General features: G+C 33.6%; 1 protein-coding gene across 7 annotated transcripts; it reads right to left on the reverse strand.

The window, feature by feature from the left end:
- Window positions 1-5573: 5573 nt before the first annotated feature.
- On the reverse strand, window positions 5574-17388 carry LOC11437498 (cleavage stimulation factor subunit 50). Of its 7 annotated transcripts, none has more exons than XR_005642123.1 (11): window positions 16818-17383; window positions 15738-16201; window positions 15361-15618; window positions 14054-15249; window positions 13471-13843; window positions 13308-13394; window positions 12450-12561; window positions 11754-11784; window positions 11533-11605; window positions 10650-11453; window positions 5574-6903 (listed from the first exon to the last, which is right to left on the reverse strand). XR_005642123.1 is itself a non-coding variant. In XM_039826713.1 (10 exons), the coding sequence occupies exons 5-10, from the start codon at window positions 13579-13581 to the stop codon at window positions 11328-11330; spliced, it is 540 nt and encodes a 179-aa protein (XP_039682647.1). In that variant the 5' UTR covers window positions 13582-13843; window positions 14054-15249; window positions 15361-15618; window positions 15738-16201; window positions 16818-17383; the 3' UTR covers window positions 10584-11327. The 7 variants fall into 7 exon arrangements, 1 of the variants encoding a protein (XP_039682647.1); XR_005642124.1 differs by lacking the exon at window positions 5574-6903 and adding an exon at window positions 7096-7450; XR_005642125.1 differs by lacking the exon at window positions 15738-16201.
- Between the last annotated feature and the right edge of the window lie 576 nt (window positions 17389-17964).

The raw sequence follows: 17964 nt of genomic DNA on the forward strand, positions 1-17964 counted from the left end.
CAAAAGTAATCCTCGTTGGTTATTTCAGTTAGCCTAGTTACTTGTATTTTTTTTTTGGTAAAATGACAAAAGAAAAAGAAAAAAAAAAAACCCTAAAAACAGGGTTCAGCCTGGGGCATCAAGCCTCAAGACTGACTTCAACTCCGATGGGGGAGCATGCCAAAATGTCACACTTAATCTTGAAGAGCGTCCGAACTTGACCAAGAAATATGCGCAATAGTTGCCCTCTCGAAGCACATGTTAGAAAGAAATGTTACGAATATACTCCTTTAACCCAAAAATCTTCACCAACAAAGAGGCGTACACATACATATGAGAGTGATCTGGCTCTTGAAGAAGACGGAATGCTTCTAAAGAATGTTTCACAAATAACTCGTTGAATAGAGTCGTTGATTACCAACATCAAACCATGGTAAACCCCAAATAGCCCAGAAAAAAGCGCATCTCTTGCCCATCATTAGAAGAGAATCCAACTATCCAATTTCCCTTGTTATCACGAATTAAACCTCCATAACCAATATCGCCAGAAGCACCACAACTTCCATCAATATTCAACTTAACACATCCATCTGAAGGTGGGGTCCAATTAACCATGTGACAATTAATGCCGTGCTCAGCAGGGGTAGCCCTGAGGGCGGCAGCCCAAGGCACCATTTAATTAGGGGCACCAAAATTATTATTTTTACTTAGTAGTTATATATATATATATATATATATATATATATATATATATATATATATTGTAATTCGCTTTGATTAATTCTATTGAAAATATATTTTTAGATAACTTTGATTATAAATGAATATTTTGCAACAAAAAATGCTAGAAGAAAAATATTTGAATAATTAAAAGGGCATAATTTATTGTTTCGTCCAGGGCACCAAAAATCTTAGGGCTGACCCTGGTGCTTAGAGGAGTGAATATTGATAGAAGTTAGGTCGGTAAACATAATGTCTATAAAATGAATGAAATTTTGGATTTTCCATTGCTTGTCGCCAAGAATATGATTATTCCTGAAGCGCCAGATCCACCAAATAGTTATTACAAACTATGTCACCAAATAGACATAGTTTGTAACCATGTTTTCCAAGATGTTAAGCTGAATAAATATTGATGATTAACACTAGATATTAGCTGCCAAACTTCGTAAAAGGATCACGATTCTTAAAACCTAAAAGCAACAACTATTTCTTTAGGAGTTCGTCGCTACTCTACTTGGGGATCGATCCTTATGCACCGTGCATAAATCCCAACATAATTGCTTCTACACCTCCAAAGGAAATCAAACAAAACAAAAAGAACCAAATGCGGAAACAAACTGAATCATCACCGTCGTTCATCATCATCATCATTGGTATCTTCAATCTCATTATCAACACTGTCGTTCATCATCATCGTCGTACCGGAATGCCAAAACCATTTATCTGTGGAAATGGTTTCTGTGAGTTGTACTCCAAACCCATTTTGCTGTGGAAATGGTTTCCATAATCTTCAATCTCATCATCAACACCGTCGTTCATCATCATCACCGTACCGGAATGCCAAAACCATTTTGTTGTGGAAAACCATTAGATGTACTTAATGGTTTCCGGCAGTTTGCCAGTCATAAATCCCTTTAACATCACAAAGATTTCGAATTTAGTAACAAATTCAGATCTGAAACCGTAAACCTCATGAACACTAAACCACAGAAAATCACATAAACATCATTTACCACTCTCAAAGTCATCAATGAATCCAGAAGAACATCCAGAATCGGTTTAGAAGAGATAGAGGGAGAGTTCAACACAACAACAAGATTCGAACCGGATCGGAACAACACTTCAACACAACAACAAATCCGAACCGGATCGGAGAAGAAGACCAAAACGCGAAACGGATCCGTGAAGAACAAGAGGTAGTTTCATTTTCTCTTTTTGTTATGTTTTTTTACTTGTAGATCTACGCTCATGTGAGTTTTTTTTTTGAGAAATCTAAGGCGATATTTGGAATCGACACAAAAAAGGATGTCTAAACCCGTGATTTTTTTTTATTTGGACAGAGTTTTGAACTCTAGCGCGGTGGTGCCACTATCGGCCACCACGCCGGAATCATCATGTGTGGCCGAAAGAGATGAAGACTCATCTGAATTGTAGAGAGAGAGGGAGAACTTTATGTTTTAGTGAGAGAAATGTTTGAAGCAAACGAAGTTTGATTTGACGTAGTTTGAGAAGCCTATAATTATTACACGTGTACACTAGATTTGATGGTTGTGAAGTGTTTATGCACGGTGCATAAGGATTTCCTTATGCACCATAACTTTTGCCCTCTACTTGTATGCATTGCAAAATATTTGTTCTAAAAACAAGGCTAAATTTCATTTTGGATCCTTTAACTATTTAGGTAGTATCGCTTTGGTCCCTTAATTAAAATTCGATTTATTTTGGTCCCTTAACTTCTCTCCGTTACACATTTTGATCCTTTCCGTTAATTTTAATTCAAAAACGTTAGGTTCTCTTCATCTTTTTCATCTTCATATCATTTCCATCAACCTTCAACAACAAGAATCCCATAAAAATTTCATAAGAAAATGAAGAAAACCTAACATTTTTATATTAAAATTAACGAAAATAATAGTTAAGTATGTATATTAAGCTGGAAGCAAATATATTATTTTGAAAGATTATATTAGCTAGAAGCAAATATTTATAAATATAGAAATTTGAGCAACTCAATTTTATTGTATAGGTTCGAAAGTTTTTTTTGGTGGTAGAAGATTCAAAAGTTTTTGAAGTACCTTATTGCATTATGTGAAAAACGAAAAAGTATATGATTAAATTAACCTAATTATGAATATATATATGTCAAGTTTTTTTCTATTATCATATGAGAATGGGTATCTTATGTGAGAATGATGAGAACAATTATAGACCGTTAGATTAAAATAAATGGATCAGATTAAAACCTTTATTTTATTGACTCGTGTGCTAGATGTTTCCCCAATTTCATTAAGTTCTGGACTATTCATATTCCCTCGTCTCATCTTCATCCTCTAAAATCAATATCACGGTATCTAATTTCCCAAACCCCTTCGCACACTAACAAAACAAAGATTTATAGTCATTGATATTTTTGCTATCAACCGAAATAGCATTTCTCATGCATCAAATTGTGAAGAAGCCACACACTAAATTTTAAAGAAATGACATGTGAATTGAGTGTGTCACCTAATTTTCTTATGGTTTCTATACTTTTTTAGAATTTTATGGTGAAAAATTGATTTCAAGGTTGTTCTTGATTTTGGATCTGAGTATTGATTTTAAAAATTAGCTTTTTTATATAGTAATTTGTGGTTATAAAAACGAAGGAGAACCGGAAATAAAAGAAATTTGAATCTGCTGATGAAACAAGTGTGAATGGAATAGCAAACTGGTTTTAAGTGGAAGTTGGAAGAAGGAAGATGACGAGAAAGTTGGGAGTGGATAGAATAAGGAGAGTCACATGGTTAGTTAGAATAGAGCTTTTAATCCGATCTCTTTATTTTAATCTTACTGTCTATAATTGTTCTCATCATTCTCACATAAGATACTCATTCTCATGTGATATGCCCTGTGTGTGTCCAGTTTTTTCTATTATCTTTTAAAAGTTATAACAAACTATATGAATATATTTATACCTTTAAATCTGACCAAATATATATATATATTTATACCCTTAAACAACTTCATCACAAAATACCATTTGACTATCCTTTTAGTTTCGAAAAGGCAAAATATTGTTTGCAGAGGCCGTGAGTTTTCATTGCCTTGAATTCGTGTGAAAAGTGGCGAATGATACTTCCTCCGTCACTTAATACATGACACAGTTGACCCAATTACGCATATTAATGCATAATTTTGAGTTTAAATATCTTGGATAATACAAAAATTAAATAAATGAGACCCACAAGCTAACAAATAATTCATCATAACTTTGGGACTTCCAAGGGATCCTATCTTGAGTTTTATCACCACATTAGACCAAGAGAAAATACACAAGTGAAATTGATATCCTTCCATCTCACTTATATGTTGTTCAAAATTTATCATTCCATCCAATATAAATATTTAACTCATACTTGACACATTAATACCTCTTATTCAAATTTGCAACTCTCATGTTCATAATTACGTGATATAGTCAAATAAGATCGAAGGAAGATACAATATGTTTAAAAAAGTTTGTTGGTGATGGTTTCATTACAAGTGGTTTATGTTCCTTTCGTACATGGGAAGGGGGGAAAAATAGAAGGAAAAACAAAGATACCAAAAAGAAATTTGAATATGAGAGAAGCTAAATGAAAAAGAAAATATAAGTATTGTGTGTTTTGTTTGTGAAAGTATAAGAAAGATTGTGAGTTGTTGATAAATCTATGAGTTTTTTGAAGGAGTTGAAGATTTTTAGATAATCATTTTACCAAAAAAATTAGATTCAATTAAAAAACGCCACGTAATTTTAAATATGTAATAAACATGTATTTATCAACCCAACATAACACATCTTCAATTTTCTATTATCATTTCCCACCATTAACCAAAAGAATATATATATTTTTTTTAACTGATGAGCCTATCACGGCCTCATCCAAAATATATTGAAATCAAAAGTGAGGTACAAAAAGGAGGGGGGACCAAACCAAGCCCTCAAAGTAAAATTAGAGAACTTATAATAGGGGAGACCAAGTCTATTATTGACAAGGTCTGCTCTAATATTAACAGGGGGTGAAGACCACCAAGTGAAACCATCAACGGTTAACCCTATGCTGGCTAGCTTATCAGCACAATGATTTCCTTCGCTATACATGTGTGTGATCATACAGGTCAAACCAGTCATCAAATGCAAACAGTTTAGCCATCTATTCTTTATCTGCCAAGGAACTATATTAGATGACTTGACTGCCAAGTTAGCCAATTTTGAATCGCTTTCAATCCAGAGATGAGTCCATCTTTTCTTAATAGCACATTCAACAACAAAAATCACTCCCATGAGCTCAGCATAAAAATCATTTTCAATCCCTAAATTAGCTGCAAAACAGCCAAGGCTTTCTCCATTTCGGTTTCTGAAAATACCTGCACAAGCTGCTTGATCGGTGGTGCCAAGAGCTGCTCCATCAGTGTTGCACTTGATCCAGTGCAATATTGGGGGGCTCCATATGACTTCAGTGATCTTAGGTGCATTAGGATAATGTGTATTCACTTTGAAAGCCTTTAACACAGTGAAATCTCTAATTGTAGAACCAGTAGCTAACTTGGTAAGGTTGCCAGCTATAGATACATTTGCTATAATCTGCGTTATTGTTGATTTCATATTTGGTTGTTCACCTTTGAATCTAAAAGAGTTCTTGCAAGACCAGATAGCATTGAGAATATAGATGATTGCTGAGATGATGGTAAGCTTGCATTTTGAACTCCAACCTCTCTCACAAACATCAAACAGAGAGAGAATGGAGTTGCAATTGATGGAGTAATGGATCAGAGGCTGAAACCATTTCCAGAGATTAGTAGCAAAATGACAGGTAAGGAACAAATGATCAGCAATTTCAGATTTTATAAATTCTCAAGAAAGAGAATAACAGAGGTTAAATGAAAAAAAATCACAAAAAAAAGAATAGCATCAAAAAACTAAAATTTAAAATTCAAAAATTAAAGACTTAATTGCAGTTTTAGTCCCTTATTTTTAGTAAATCGTGAAATTGGTCCGTTCATTTTAAGATCACTCAGTTTTGATCTCTTTATCTTATTTTAAGACTGAAAAACAATGATGGACATATTTTAAATAACATGACATACAATCCAATGATGTAAAATGATCAATACCAACATAATTATTTGAAAACTTTGATTAAGTTTTAATTTAAACATGACATATCACCATCTTTAAGTTTATAAAATCTAAAAGAGGGACCAAAACTATGTGATTTTGAAATGGAGGGACAAATTATATGAGTGAGTGCAAATATGATGACCAAAACTGTAATTAAGCCAAAGTTAAACAAATAACTTCCAAAAACTAAAAAAACAGTACATCATAATGTTGTGAGTTTCGGAGGATCATATATTGAGTTTGATCATCACGTTAGATTAAAAGAAACCACACAAGTGAGTTTGAAACCACATCTCCATCTTAAACCTTAAGTCATTAATATATGAGTCATATCACTTATATATTGTTCAACATTTACTATTGCATTCAATGTGGAACTTTAAATAACACTTGACACATTGACCTCTTTATCTCAAGTATGAGACTTTCTGCATATGTAATCTACCACCAAGAACAACAATTGTTTCCCCCACAAAGTTGAATCGGCATATGGTATTGTCGTTGGACCGTACAGGAGAGCCAACACTGGTGTTGATTGACTCATTGAACACAAAGCGACCACACAGATGTGCATGATACCATATCTTCACCCAATATATTAAATTTGACGAAAGTCTAGCCCGTGCTTGGCACGGGTTTCCATGCTAGTAGCACATAATTTACAATATTCGAAATATTCAACTTTGCCCTATGATGCATAGGTACGGGTACATTGATATAAAACACTATAAAAAAATAAAAAGATTTTTCAAGTAAATTACTATACTTTTAATTCTATCATCATGTTGCCTGTATTTTTCAAGTACATTGATATAGTTTTACTTTTATGTGCACCCCCTCTACTATTTTTATTAAAAGCAAGAGTGAGAATTAAAATACAATATAAAAGCAAAATAATTTTGGTTATTTTTCCACCGTCCATGCGTTTGTTGCACCAACTAAGATGAAACATCTAAGTAAATATAAGTACAGTTCGGTATGTAAGTTAGGAGTACCATACGCGTACCTGGTACCAATACTTCTTCATGTTTGGAGTACCCATGCTTTCTCTCTGCCATCATCTGAAATAGATCAATGATTAATGATTATTATCCTTTACAATAGTAGTAACAAATGTCAAGAATTAATGAAACAAACAATTCAAACCTTAAAGAAACTTGTAGTTGAAAAATGCATCAACTAATAATTTCAAAACATAAACGAATTACACAAAATTCAGTCCTCAAGTAAATTCAATACTACAGATCAGTAAAATGTGTCCGCGCCTAATCAACATTTGGTTATTATGAAGAACAAGATTTCTGTTTTCAAAAATTGATCTCACTCCGCAGCATACTTCTTCCTATGAAAATGCAAAGACAAATACTTGTCTTGAAAGCGTTGTAAGCTATGCCGGTATGGCTGTTTCTTTTTGAACTATTTTTCCGAGAGTGAACCGAACAAAACGCCGCGCTTTAATGTTCTCTCCAATACCAGCTATACTTTGCCTCACCAAGTCTTTCACTACAACACTGTCGTCCTTAATAAAGGATGCCCTAGAAGAGCAAGCTCTCCTAATGTCACCTTCATTTTAGCAGTCCATCATTCCAGCTCCTGCCACGTTGGCATCTGTTTGTTGGAATAAAATGTGTTTAGCAATAATAATCCTCAAGAATTTTGATGATAACAAAGTATTAAAAATTGTCAATTGGATAGGCTAATATTTGTTCAAGTGTACAGGACTATAGATAAAAATTTGACATCTTAAAGTGGTCTTGGAAGAACAAATAGAGAGCAAGTACATCAACAAAAAGGGAAGCTTAAAGCGTCTGAAGAAAACTGCTCCTGAAGACAAAGTGCTCTTGAAGTGATGATGTCATCAGAAGCAAGTTCATCAGAAGCTGTGAATCACCAGAAACTGCATTTCATCGGGAGATGCAACTTAAAGCCTCAAAAGCTGTTTCAAGGATTCACACTCGTCTAAGAGTGCAGAAGACTGGAAAAGTATAGCAAGGCTATTTTGAAAGGATTGAAAAACATTGGATGTTTATTCTTCAAGAGCGTTGACATAGTACGTTTGTACGAAGTGTACAATCACTATCTCCACTACTCTGTTTTTGTCTCTGCTACAAGACAAGAAAAACAGCTCTGTCTGCAACAATGTTTCTTCACATTGGGAACGCATTTGAAATTGATCCTTCATAGGACAATAACCATATCAAGCAAAGGATCATTGGTGATTGATCAAAAGCTTCAAACGACTCTATTTTGAATGTGTTGGCAATTCAACGTCTCTTTCACACCTCTATATGAAGGAGTGAAGACTCAGAGTTTCATAAGAACAATACGACGCATTAGCTAAGCCAAAACTCTGTTGAAATTGTTCTCCACTTCAAAGTTCACTTAGAATTTCTTAACAAAGCTTATAGGGTTAATGGTGCTTTACCCCCCCTGTAATATATGTCATTTTTTGTTTTCCCCCCTGTAAAATATATTTTTTGATTTACCCCCCAGGGAAATATTTTTTTTTGGAATACCCCCCTATAGGTCATAAAAAAATGACTTTATTATTTTTTTTTAGAATTTTTTCGTTTTTTTATGACCTATTAGGGGGGTATTCAAAAAAAAAAAAAATTTACAAGGGGGTAAATCAAAAAAAATATTTTACAGGGGGAAAACAAAAAATGACCTATATTACAGGGGGTAAAGCACCATTAACCCAAGCTTATATCTTAGGAATTCTAGAGTCTTTAGAGTCTGTATCTGATTTATATTGTGAACACCACTGATTGTATATCGAGTGTTCAACTTCAAACAATTTTCTTTGTAATTCTGTTTGAATTCAGAAGTCTCTTGCAGTTGTGCTTGAGCAATAGAAGTCTCTTGATTGTGTTCAGGAGCATAGGAAGTCTCTTGCAGTTGTGCTTGAGCATTTGAAGTCTCTTACTAAGTTTAGTAGTGAGCATTTGTAATCAGATTTTACATAGTGAACTCTCCTTGGAAGTGCAAGGGGGATATGACTGACTTCCGGTTTGTGGAAGGAACCTATATAAATTGCTTGTGTCTTTCTTCTCTCTCTCTCTCTCTCTCTCTCTCTCTCTCTCTCTCTGTTTTATCCGCTGCAATTAGTTCTGAATATCTCTTCAGAAGTAGAACTCTATCTGCTTCTGAACTGCATTTTCAGTTACAAGAAAAAGAAGAAAAAGAAAACACAATTCAACCCCCTTCCTGTGTTTTTCTCACCTTCACTGTTGACTCTGTTATGCATAATTCCATTTCTAATGCATGGGAGAATTTTAACTTGACAGTGATAATGTCTCAATAGTTAGTGATTTTACGGTCGTTTTTAAATAGTTTTCAGTTAAGTTGAGTCAATAAAGGGTGTTTTTATAGTCAAACTAAGCAAAAAAGAGGATTTTGAAAATTTCAAGTTGTATTGGTTATTCTTGTTGCTACAAACTCTTGGAGTTTTTGCTCTCTCTCCAATTTCAGATTGACAAATTGAACGCAATGAAGTGAAATACTACCATCAAAGTTGCGAAGATTTTGTGCATTACCTAATGATGGAGAATTACAAATAATATTTCTTTGACACTACTTTTTATATATTTATCATTGTTAGTGGTCTTTGAAGGAAACTAAAAGTGTAGCCTAACAAACACTTATGCTGATGGGTTCAAGTAATAAGAAAGGAAATTGGATTTTGTGTGGGGTAGGCCACGTGAAAGGAAATAAAAAGGAAATAGAAGGTTGTGCTGATGTGTAAAAAAAGAAGAAGAGGGGAATTAGGTTTCACTTGGTTTTGAAATATAAAAGGAGTGCAGCTACAGCAAAAGTGGGAGTCTGACTTTTGGGAGCCGCACAACACAGGAAAGGAGGAGACAGCGACAAGGAAATTGGAAGGAGTCTTTGGGAGAACGACAATGCGGGGTGACGTCGGCAGCGTCGGAAATTTCTTCCGGTTTATTCTCTTTTCTTTGTTTATTTGTCTTATCATGAGTAGCTAAACTCCAAGTTATTGGGGATGAGTATACCTAGATGAATACTTTTGTCATGTGATTTGATTATGTTTATTGATGAAACTTATTGAATTATTTTTCTTATCTCCATGCTTAATGCTTTTATTGATTGATCACCTTTAAATTGATTTACGGTTTATATTGTGAAACGGGGGTGGAATTTATAAACGCTTTGAGATAAGAAATTCTTGCCTTTGTAATCTAGGAATAGATGCAAACCCTTGAAACCACTTGAGAATTCTTGTTCATTTATGCTTAATTCTAATCTTAAATTCACTAAGGAATTAAGAGTTGTTTTAGAATTAATGGTTTTGTCACTAAGGAATTAGGGCAAGAATAAATTAGAGAATTCGGTAATAATTCGATAAGTTGATTCAATAGTTATATTCGAGTTACTAACTTAAGATAGTCATCTAGCAAACCTCATCCTCAACAATTTTCTTATTATAAAGTTAAAACAAATTTTCTTCTGATTAATTTACATTATTGCTATCAAACATATCTCGTACCTTTTTGTTCAATTAAGTAACAAATATTATTTGACAGTATAACGCGATCCTCGAGTTCGACACTCGGTCTTACCGTTTTAATTTTATTACTTGCACGATTTCGTACACTTGCGAAAATCGCTATCAGACAGCAAAGCACAAGTTTTACTACCAAACAGTGTTTCTTATAAAATTGCGAAATTTCTTTTAAGTAACATAATATTGTAAGAAAATGTTCATGAAAAAAAAAATAGGTGATAAAGCTCTTCTCTATGTTGAAAACAGAACACACTGAAATCACTAAAGAAAAATCAATTATACCTTTGCGCACTAGGGCCACTCTTGAAGCAAGGATGATAACTTTTGATGGCACATAATTCCTGCAATTGTACTTCTCCAAACATAATTCCTTGAGGTTCCTTTGCTAACTATTTCCTAATGGGATGCATGTCATCATGTATGAATAGCTGCAGAGCTCCTAAGAATAGATTTACGCCTTCATACCAACACTGAAAGGATCGTCAAATAGATTTACGCCTTCATACCAACACTGTAAGAATAGCTGCAGAGCTCCTAAGAAAGTGAAGTCAAGGAACCTTGCAAAGCTATCAGTATTAGGGAAAAGAAATTGAAGTACAATGCAAGATTGAATTCTGCATTATTTATGGAAATAATCTTTATATGCAGAGGATAATGTCTCCCGTGAAGAATATTAATTAAGGAAAAAATGTTCTTCTGTAGTAAACAACTAGCTTAACACTCTGTTAACACCAGCATTATTTGCTCAAAGTAACACACTTACATCAGTATTCTAACCACATACAACCAGCTAAAAAAATATAGATAAACCGGGGGGAAAAAATTGAACGGAACTAGCATTTTTATGAAATAACACATGTTGTCATAATCCATTCAGTACAAACTTACAATCCAAAATCAAATTAGAATGACAAGATTGTCACAATCACATGAAAATTACAATCAGAATCAAGCTTACATTTAACAATATGAAGCAAATAAGATGAAATTGCAACCTTTGCTCCGGCTTTCATAATATGTTTTTACTACAGACCGCACAGGACCATCCTTTGCATCTGGGAGCAACATCTGCTTGATCTTTGAAACCTGCCAAATAAATTGAAGCATAAGTTTGAAAGTTGTGTCAAGAAAGAGGAATACATTTAGTCTAAATGATAAGCAGCACCTCAAATAGTTTTATTGATGTATCTGCACTTCTAGTGGCAACAAATCTTCCATCAGGACTAAACCTAGCACACCTGGTAATTTTCTAGAAATTAAGCCAATCAGTCCAAAAATCAATTAGTAAAAAAAAGCATGTGCTCAATGGTAGGGGATGTTGTACTTGTATGGTATTTTGAAATTATAATGCAGGATATCATGAAGCTATGAATGCATATTGCTTACCTTGGGAAACTTTTTGACGAAACTTTTATATCTGGCAAAGAGATGTTACACGAAAAAACAATTATCAATGGTTGTTTCCCTATCTTATTTGCTATATGAAAATGAAGGAACTTAAAAGCATTATTTATAATTAGCATGAGACCAAAATAAAAGATAACAAATTGTGCAAGAAAATGAATATGAAATATCAATTTGGAAAGCTTTGATAATCAAAAGATGTGTTCAAATTAATATGTAGTCCTGCTTTCCTTAGATCATTCTTTTCTACAACCAAAAATTAAAAGCAGGTAAATGAAATACACCAACAAGTAAGACCTACATATAATATGCAATGGCGTATCCGGGTAACCTACAAACATGCATGCTAACTTTTTACTTTATTCATTTCCAATTAAAGGAAATGTAGTTAGCCTTGGTTAAACTCTTGCATAGCTGAAAATAGACAAGTCTTCACTGTTTTTTCCTCACAAGTTTTAATAAAGATAAAGAACAAAAAAATAATGAGCTAAACTAAAAGTCATAATTCTCCACAATAGCTATGGAACAAAATGTTATTCAATGCCAAAAAATTCTGTAACAATAATGAAACACCATGATATCAAGCATTTCTCTGAACAATAAATTAAAAACTGTTCCATTGACTTCAAATGCAAAAGAAAAGCAGCCAAAACAGGAGAACGAGTGTAAAAAAATTGCCTGAAATCAATGGTTGTTGCACCGGGACGAGGCAAGGGCAATGATGCACCCAAATCTTGAAAAGGAGAAGATGATTCCCTCTTGGCAAATCATCCTTTTCCGCTGCAAGACCCTGTTATTTCTTTAGAACAAAATCCTTCCTCATGCTCACATTAAAGGGAAAGTTTAGATTACACAAAAGAAAGGAGTAAACTCCCAGCTTAATTTTTTATAAATTCCACCACAACACTCATTAGTCTTCAAGAATGCAAAAAAAAAAAAAAAAATGAACTTTAATCCCTAAGCACCCCAAATATAAGTCATTACTAGTCTTTCATAGGGGTAAGCCATCCAATGTAGAGTGACGGTGCCCAAGATACATGGTACGACACAGAAACGAGAAAAATTGTAAATTCATGATATGATACGGCCTGGATACTTGTGATTGAAACGAAAATATAGAGTTTCTACCTATAACATAATATATTCAAACTCGAATGTTACGATAACAACAAAAGTATTTTTAGAAAAACTAAAACATTGAGTATAAATCGTCTATGCCCGAGGAGTATCAGGAAGTAGCCATAATAAAATAAAGATACTTTAGGAACACATATCTGTTAGTATCGATACAAGTACGACAGTGGACACCCACACATTTCGTATTTTGAAGTATCGAGGCTCCATACATAGTATTTCAGTTGATGGACGTTTGAGTATTTAAAGAACTAGACTACAGTTTTTGCATTCTCAGGGACAAATATATTATATCCACCACAATACTCAATAAATGAAGAAGGGTTAAATAAGTTTTTGGTCCCTCCCTAAAAAACGAATTTAAACCATACATAAACGAAATGTTTCATGTTTAGTTTGTACCTTATTAGCAACCAATTGAAGAATCTTGTTGGGTGGAGCTTGTACATTGAATGGTGTCATAGTTGCTGAAGCAACAGCAGTTGCAGCCTGAAATGAAAAAACAATAAATCAATTGAATAATTGAATTGAGAGGAAAAGATGTATATAATAAGTAATAACTAACCTGAGTGAGATTGTTGTGACGAAGATGAGAGACGATAAGAGAATTAAGATGTCTATACAGTTTCCCATCTTCAACTGTCTGCTCCGACCTACAACTACTACTGTTTTCCATTTTTGGCTGTTGTCGGCTTCACTACACTAGTTTTAGAGTGTCAGGGACCAAATTTGTCCTTAACATTGTACCACATCTAAATCTTCTTCAGAAACCAAACTAAAGTAATCAAACAAGCACAAACAATGAATCGACCAATGATATGGAGGTTCGAGATTTTTTCTGTGGAGATTCAGTAGAAACTTCATCTGCAACAGGTGAATCTGGTACCTCCACGGATTCTTCTGTTTCTTTGGCTGATATGGAGGTTTGAGATATTTTTCTGTGGATGATATGAAAGCATATTTCAGTGATAGTGTTCCTTAAAATGATACACAGACACTGAAACGGCACGGATACATTATAGGAAAAACCCCGCAAATTATAAAATTCAGTCTAAAATGCAAAGCAGAAAAAGTAAGTCGCACTTCTGCCAACAAAATCATTGAAAAAAAATTAATAATATAAAGTTAACAAGATTCTTTTGAATTACCTTTGATTGTGGTTGACAGCGGAGATTGTTATTGCGGTTGACTTTCTTCTCTGTGAAGTAATTATGACTTGTGAGATGAATGATTCTTGTTCTAGTTGCGGTTGCGGTTGCGGTTGCGTCTAATCTTCAATTGCCAAAATCTTGCATTTCCCAGTTAAGAGATTTTCGTGATTCATCATTGTGAAGTTGAACTCTTGTAGGTCTTGTTTAAAACCCAACGATACTCACAACTCTTCACCTCGACCAAATCTTTACCATTAAAAATGTTAACATGCATTCTATCCATAGAATGATACAAGAGTGACCTACTGTGGAAGTAGATTATCCACAGGTGACTTGATTTGGGCGTAATAAGACCTCCATTGAGAATTACTGGAACACTCATTTTCCTCAAAATACTATTGGAATCTGTAGTTAAAGTCAGTTCCATAAGGGACCACGGTGGAAAATACCCATGCTGAGGTGTCATGGAAAATACTGCACAACATACAAAACCAATGACATTATTGTTATTGTCATGCCTAATAGGAGATCCAACTTAGCATTTCACTTCCTGGAGTAACTATTTGAATGCTATGAAAATAGTCAGGGTAGGATGGTGGGTTTGCCAGAATGAATGAATTGTTTCATCCATGAAAGTGTCATGCTACTGCAACGTTCCCTCTCCTATAATCTGGTAATATTTGTTGTTCTCATCTTGTTCCCACCCAATAGTGGTAGGAAAAGGAAGTTGAGGCAAAGATTCCAACAACTTGCAATGTTCCAAATTTAAATATACAAGTTTAGAAAGCTTCCTCAGGCTAGGTAGTGTCACAAAATCGTTTCCCCCTAAATTTAATATTTCTAGCCAATGTAAACATTCAATTGCATCGGGAACTTGACTTAGATGGCAAAAACTAAAGGCAACAACACGCAAACAATATGTTGGATAGTCAAACACTTTGGAACAACCGCACATATTTTGATCTTCAAGAGAGCTAAGACCAAATATGTTGTTGGGTATGCTTACTAGATTTTTGTAATCTTTTAAGTTCAAGTAAACAAGCTTTTTTAGAAGTCCAAGAGATGGATCCAACTCCACAAGTTTTACACATCCTTTCAAATTTAGCTTTTCAAGATTCGGGAACTCCAAAATCTGTTATCTTTTCTAGCTCTTTGGAGTTACTTAGATCCAATGTTCTCAAATTGGGAAGATACTGTGACATGAAAACCAACAAAACTAGAGCATTGCTTTGATTAAAAGATAATTATTTTCAATTGGTTTATATTTCTAAAATAAACATTAATAATAAGAGAATTTATATTACCTTCTTGTTTTTCCATAGTTGTTTAATGCTGCTTTTCTTCAAGATCAATTCTACAAGTTCATTGGAGTTAAAACTTGTTGGCAAATACTGGCAAGGATATGCCTCCCACTGAATAAATCTTAATGCGTTTGAAAGACTCGTTGGGCTTCTTGAGATATATGCATTGATGATGAGCACTCTAAGATTACTCATTTTTGACAAGTGTTCAAAGTCCACCATCTTTTCATGAATCAAAACTATGGCTTCAACATGTTTTTCCTAAAGTATTGCAAAAAAATAAAAATAAAGAAAAAATAAATTACTTTCAATATTTATAGTTTTTATAAAAATGAAAATATGTTTTTTTTCTTTTCTATATTTCTAAACAGCTACTTTACCATATTCTCCTTCATAACATTGCAAATTTGTTTATGGGACCACAACCTGAATCAAAAGGGCTCTTTCATGACATAGCCTCCTTTGTATCAAAGTAGTTGCATGGTAACAATCGCATATTTTATTGTGTTCTATGCTGAGAGTTTGAAATAGGATTTTCTTTTGTGCATCGAGTGGATTATCATGTAGTCTGTAAATTTTAGTTACATCATCAATAAAAAAAGATGCACTAAATTGGTGAGAGATTTGGCCATATAAAGTCGTAGCAAGGGTTGTTTTCCCAATTCCTCCAATTCCACAAATTCCTATAGCACGAACACCATCAACCGAGTTCAAAAGCAAATGATTTTGTAATGCTTGTATAGGAGAATCAATCTCAACTAAATCTTTTGAAACACATGAATATTTGCATTCCAATATATTGATTATCTTTTGAACAACCTCTTTAATTTCTCTAGCTAGTGGCCTGAAAGTTCAAAAAGTTGTTCAATAACATTATATCATCATGTATAAAAAAAAATTAGTTTGAACACCAAATATTTGTTCTAAAGGGAAAACAAAAAACATACTCTTTGAATTTAGGTTTAAATGTGTCATTGGTCCCTGCACTTTCATCAGATTTTGGCATTGGTCCCTGCACTTTTTTTTGTTTGGTATTGGTCCCTGCACTTTGTAAAAATATTGGTATTGGTACCTCTGTTAACTTTCTGTTAAAAAAAAAAAAACACAAAACCAACGGAGTGCCACGTGGCCCAATCATTTCACGCCAAGTGGGACCAATACCAATATTTTTACAAAGTGCAGGGACCAATACCAATATTTTTACAAAGTGCAGGGACCAATACCAATAGTTTTGTGTTTTTTTTTAACAGAAAGTTAACAGAGGGATCAATACCAATATTTTTACAAAGTGTAGGGACCAATTCCAAACAAAAAAAAGTGTAGGGACCAATGTCAAAATCTGATGAAAGTGCAACGACTAAAGACATATTTAAACCTTGAATTTATATCCTAGACTCGTGCATCATCTCTTCACATTCACCTTATATTTTTTGCCAAAAAAAAAACTATAAGTTACTTACTTATCATGTAGATCCCAACCAGAGATATCCCCCACTTGCTCTAGAGCTTCCCTCCATATTGACACCTTCTTAGAGTCTTGTTGGAATCTTTGTTCATGTTTGACAAAAGCTTCACTATAAATCTCACTTTGCTTCCGCACCTCAGAAGGATCAACATCATAGAAAACAGGAAGAACATGTTTTCCTGATCCCTTAATGCATTCACATATCTTTTCTAATTCTTGCAAACACCATGTTGAGGAAGCATAGTTTCTTGAAAAGAATGCAACAAAAACCTGAGATCCTTCGATTGCTCGAATGAGCTCGGGTCCGATGGATTCACCTTTTGGAAGATTAGTGTCATCCAAAAATACAATAATGCCTTTTGTTTGAAGGGCATCAAAAAGAAAATCAGTGAAATTGTTGCGAGTGTCTTCACCTCTAAAGATGACAAACACATCATAATGATTTTTCTTTGAAGAAGTCACAAGAGCTGAAGATGAGTTGTTGCTGCTAGCCATCTGAATATACAAGTGTTTAGAGGATTTGATATGGCAACGTGAATGAATCTATCACACTTAAAAAAAGGATATATTATTATTATTATGAACAATGAACTTTAAGCGTTTGATTTCGTGGCACTTTCTTTACAATAATTTGCTTCTTTTCAATAATGGAGCTTCTATTCAATAATGGAGATTAGTTGCTTCTTGACAGCTTCTCCATGGGCCATATATGGTGTTTTAGTCACTTTTAAAATCATTTTCCAAAAAACTAAAAAAACAAAAGTTAATAAGATATTACCAATCCTTTTAAAATTGTTTTCGAATTTTTGTCTCCACTAGAAACATTATAAAAAAAAAATATGATGAATAAATCTATAAATTTATCCTCCAAAGATATAACCACTCCTTTTAAAATTGTTTTCGAATTTTTGTTTCCACTAGACACATTATAAAAAAAAATAATAACTTATTTTGTCAAAAAAAAAAACTTATGAATAAATCTATAAATTTATCCTCCAAAGATTAAGATTATATTACCTTTTCTTGTCAAAAAAAAAAAGATTCTATTACCTTTTATATAGAATTATTTATCTTATCAAATCAGTCCATGCATAACGAAATATTATGTCTTCTAAACTAAAAAAAAAAATTGAAAAAAAATC

This window comes from Medicago truncatula, chromosome 6 (assembly GCF_003473485.1).
Source record: "Medicago truncatula cultivar Jemalong A17 chromosome 6, MtrunA17r5.0-ANR, whole genome shotgun sequence".
Taxonomy (NCBI): Eukaryota; Viridiplantae; Streptophyta; class Magnoliopsida; order Fabales; family Fabaceae; genus Medicago; species Medicago truncatula.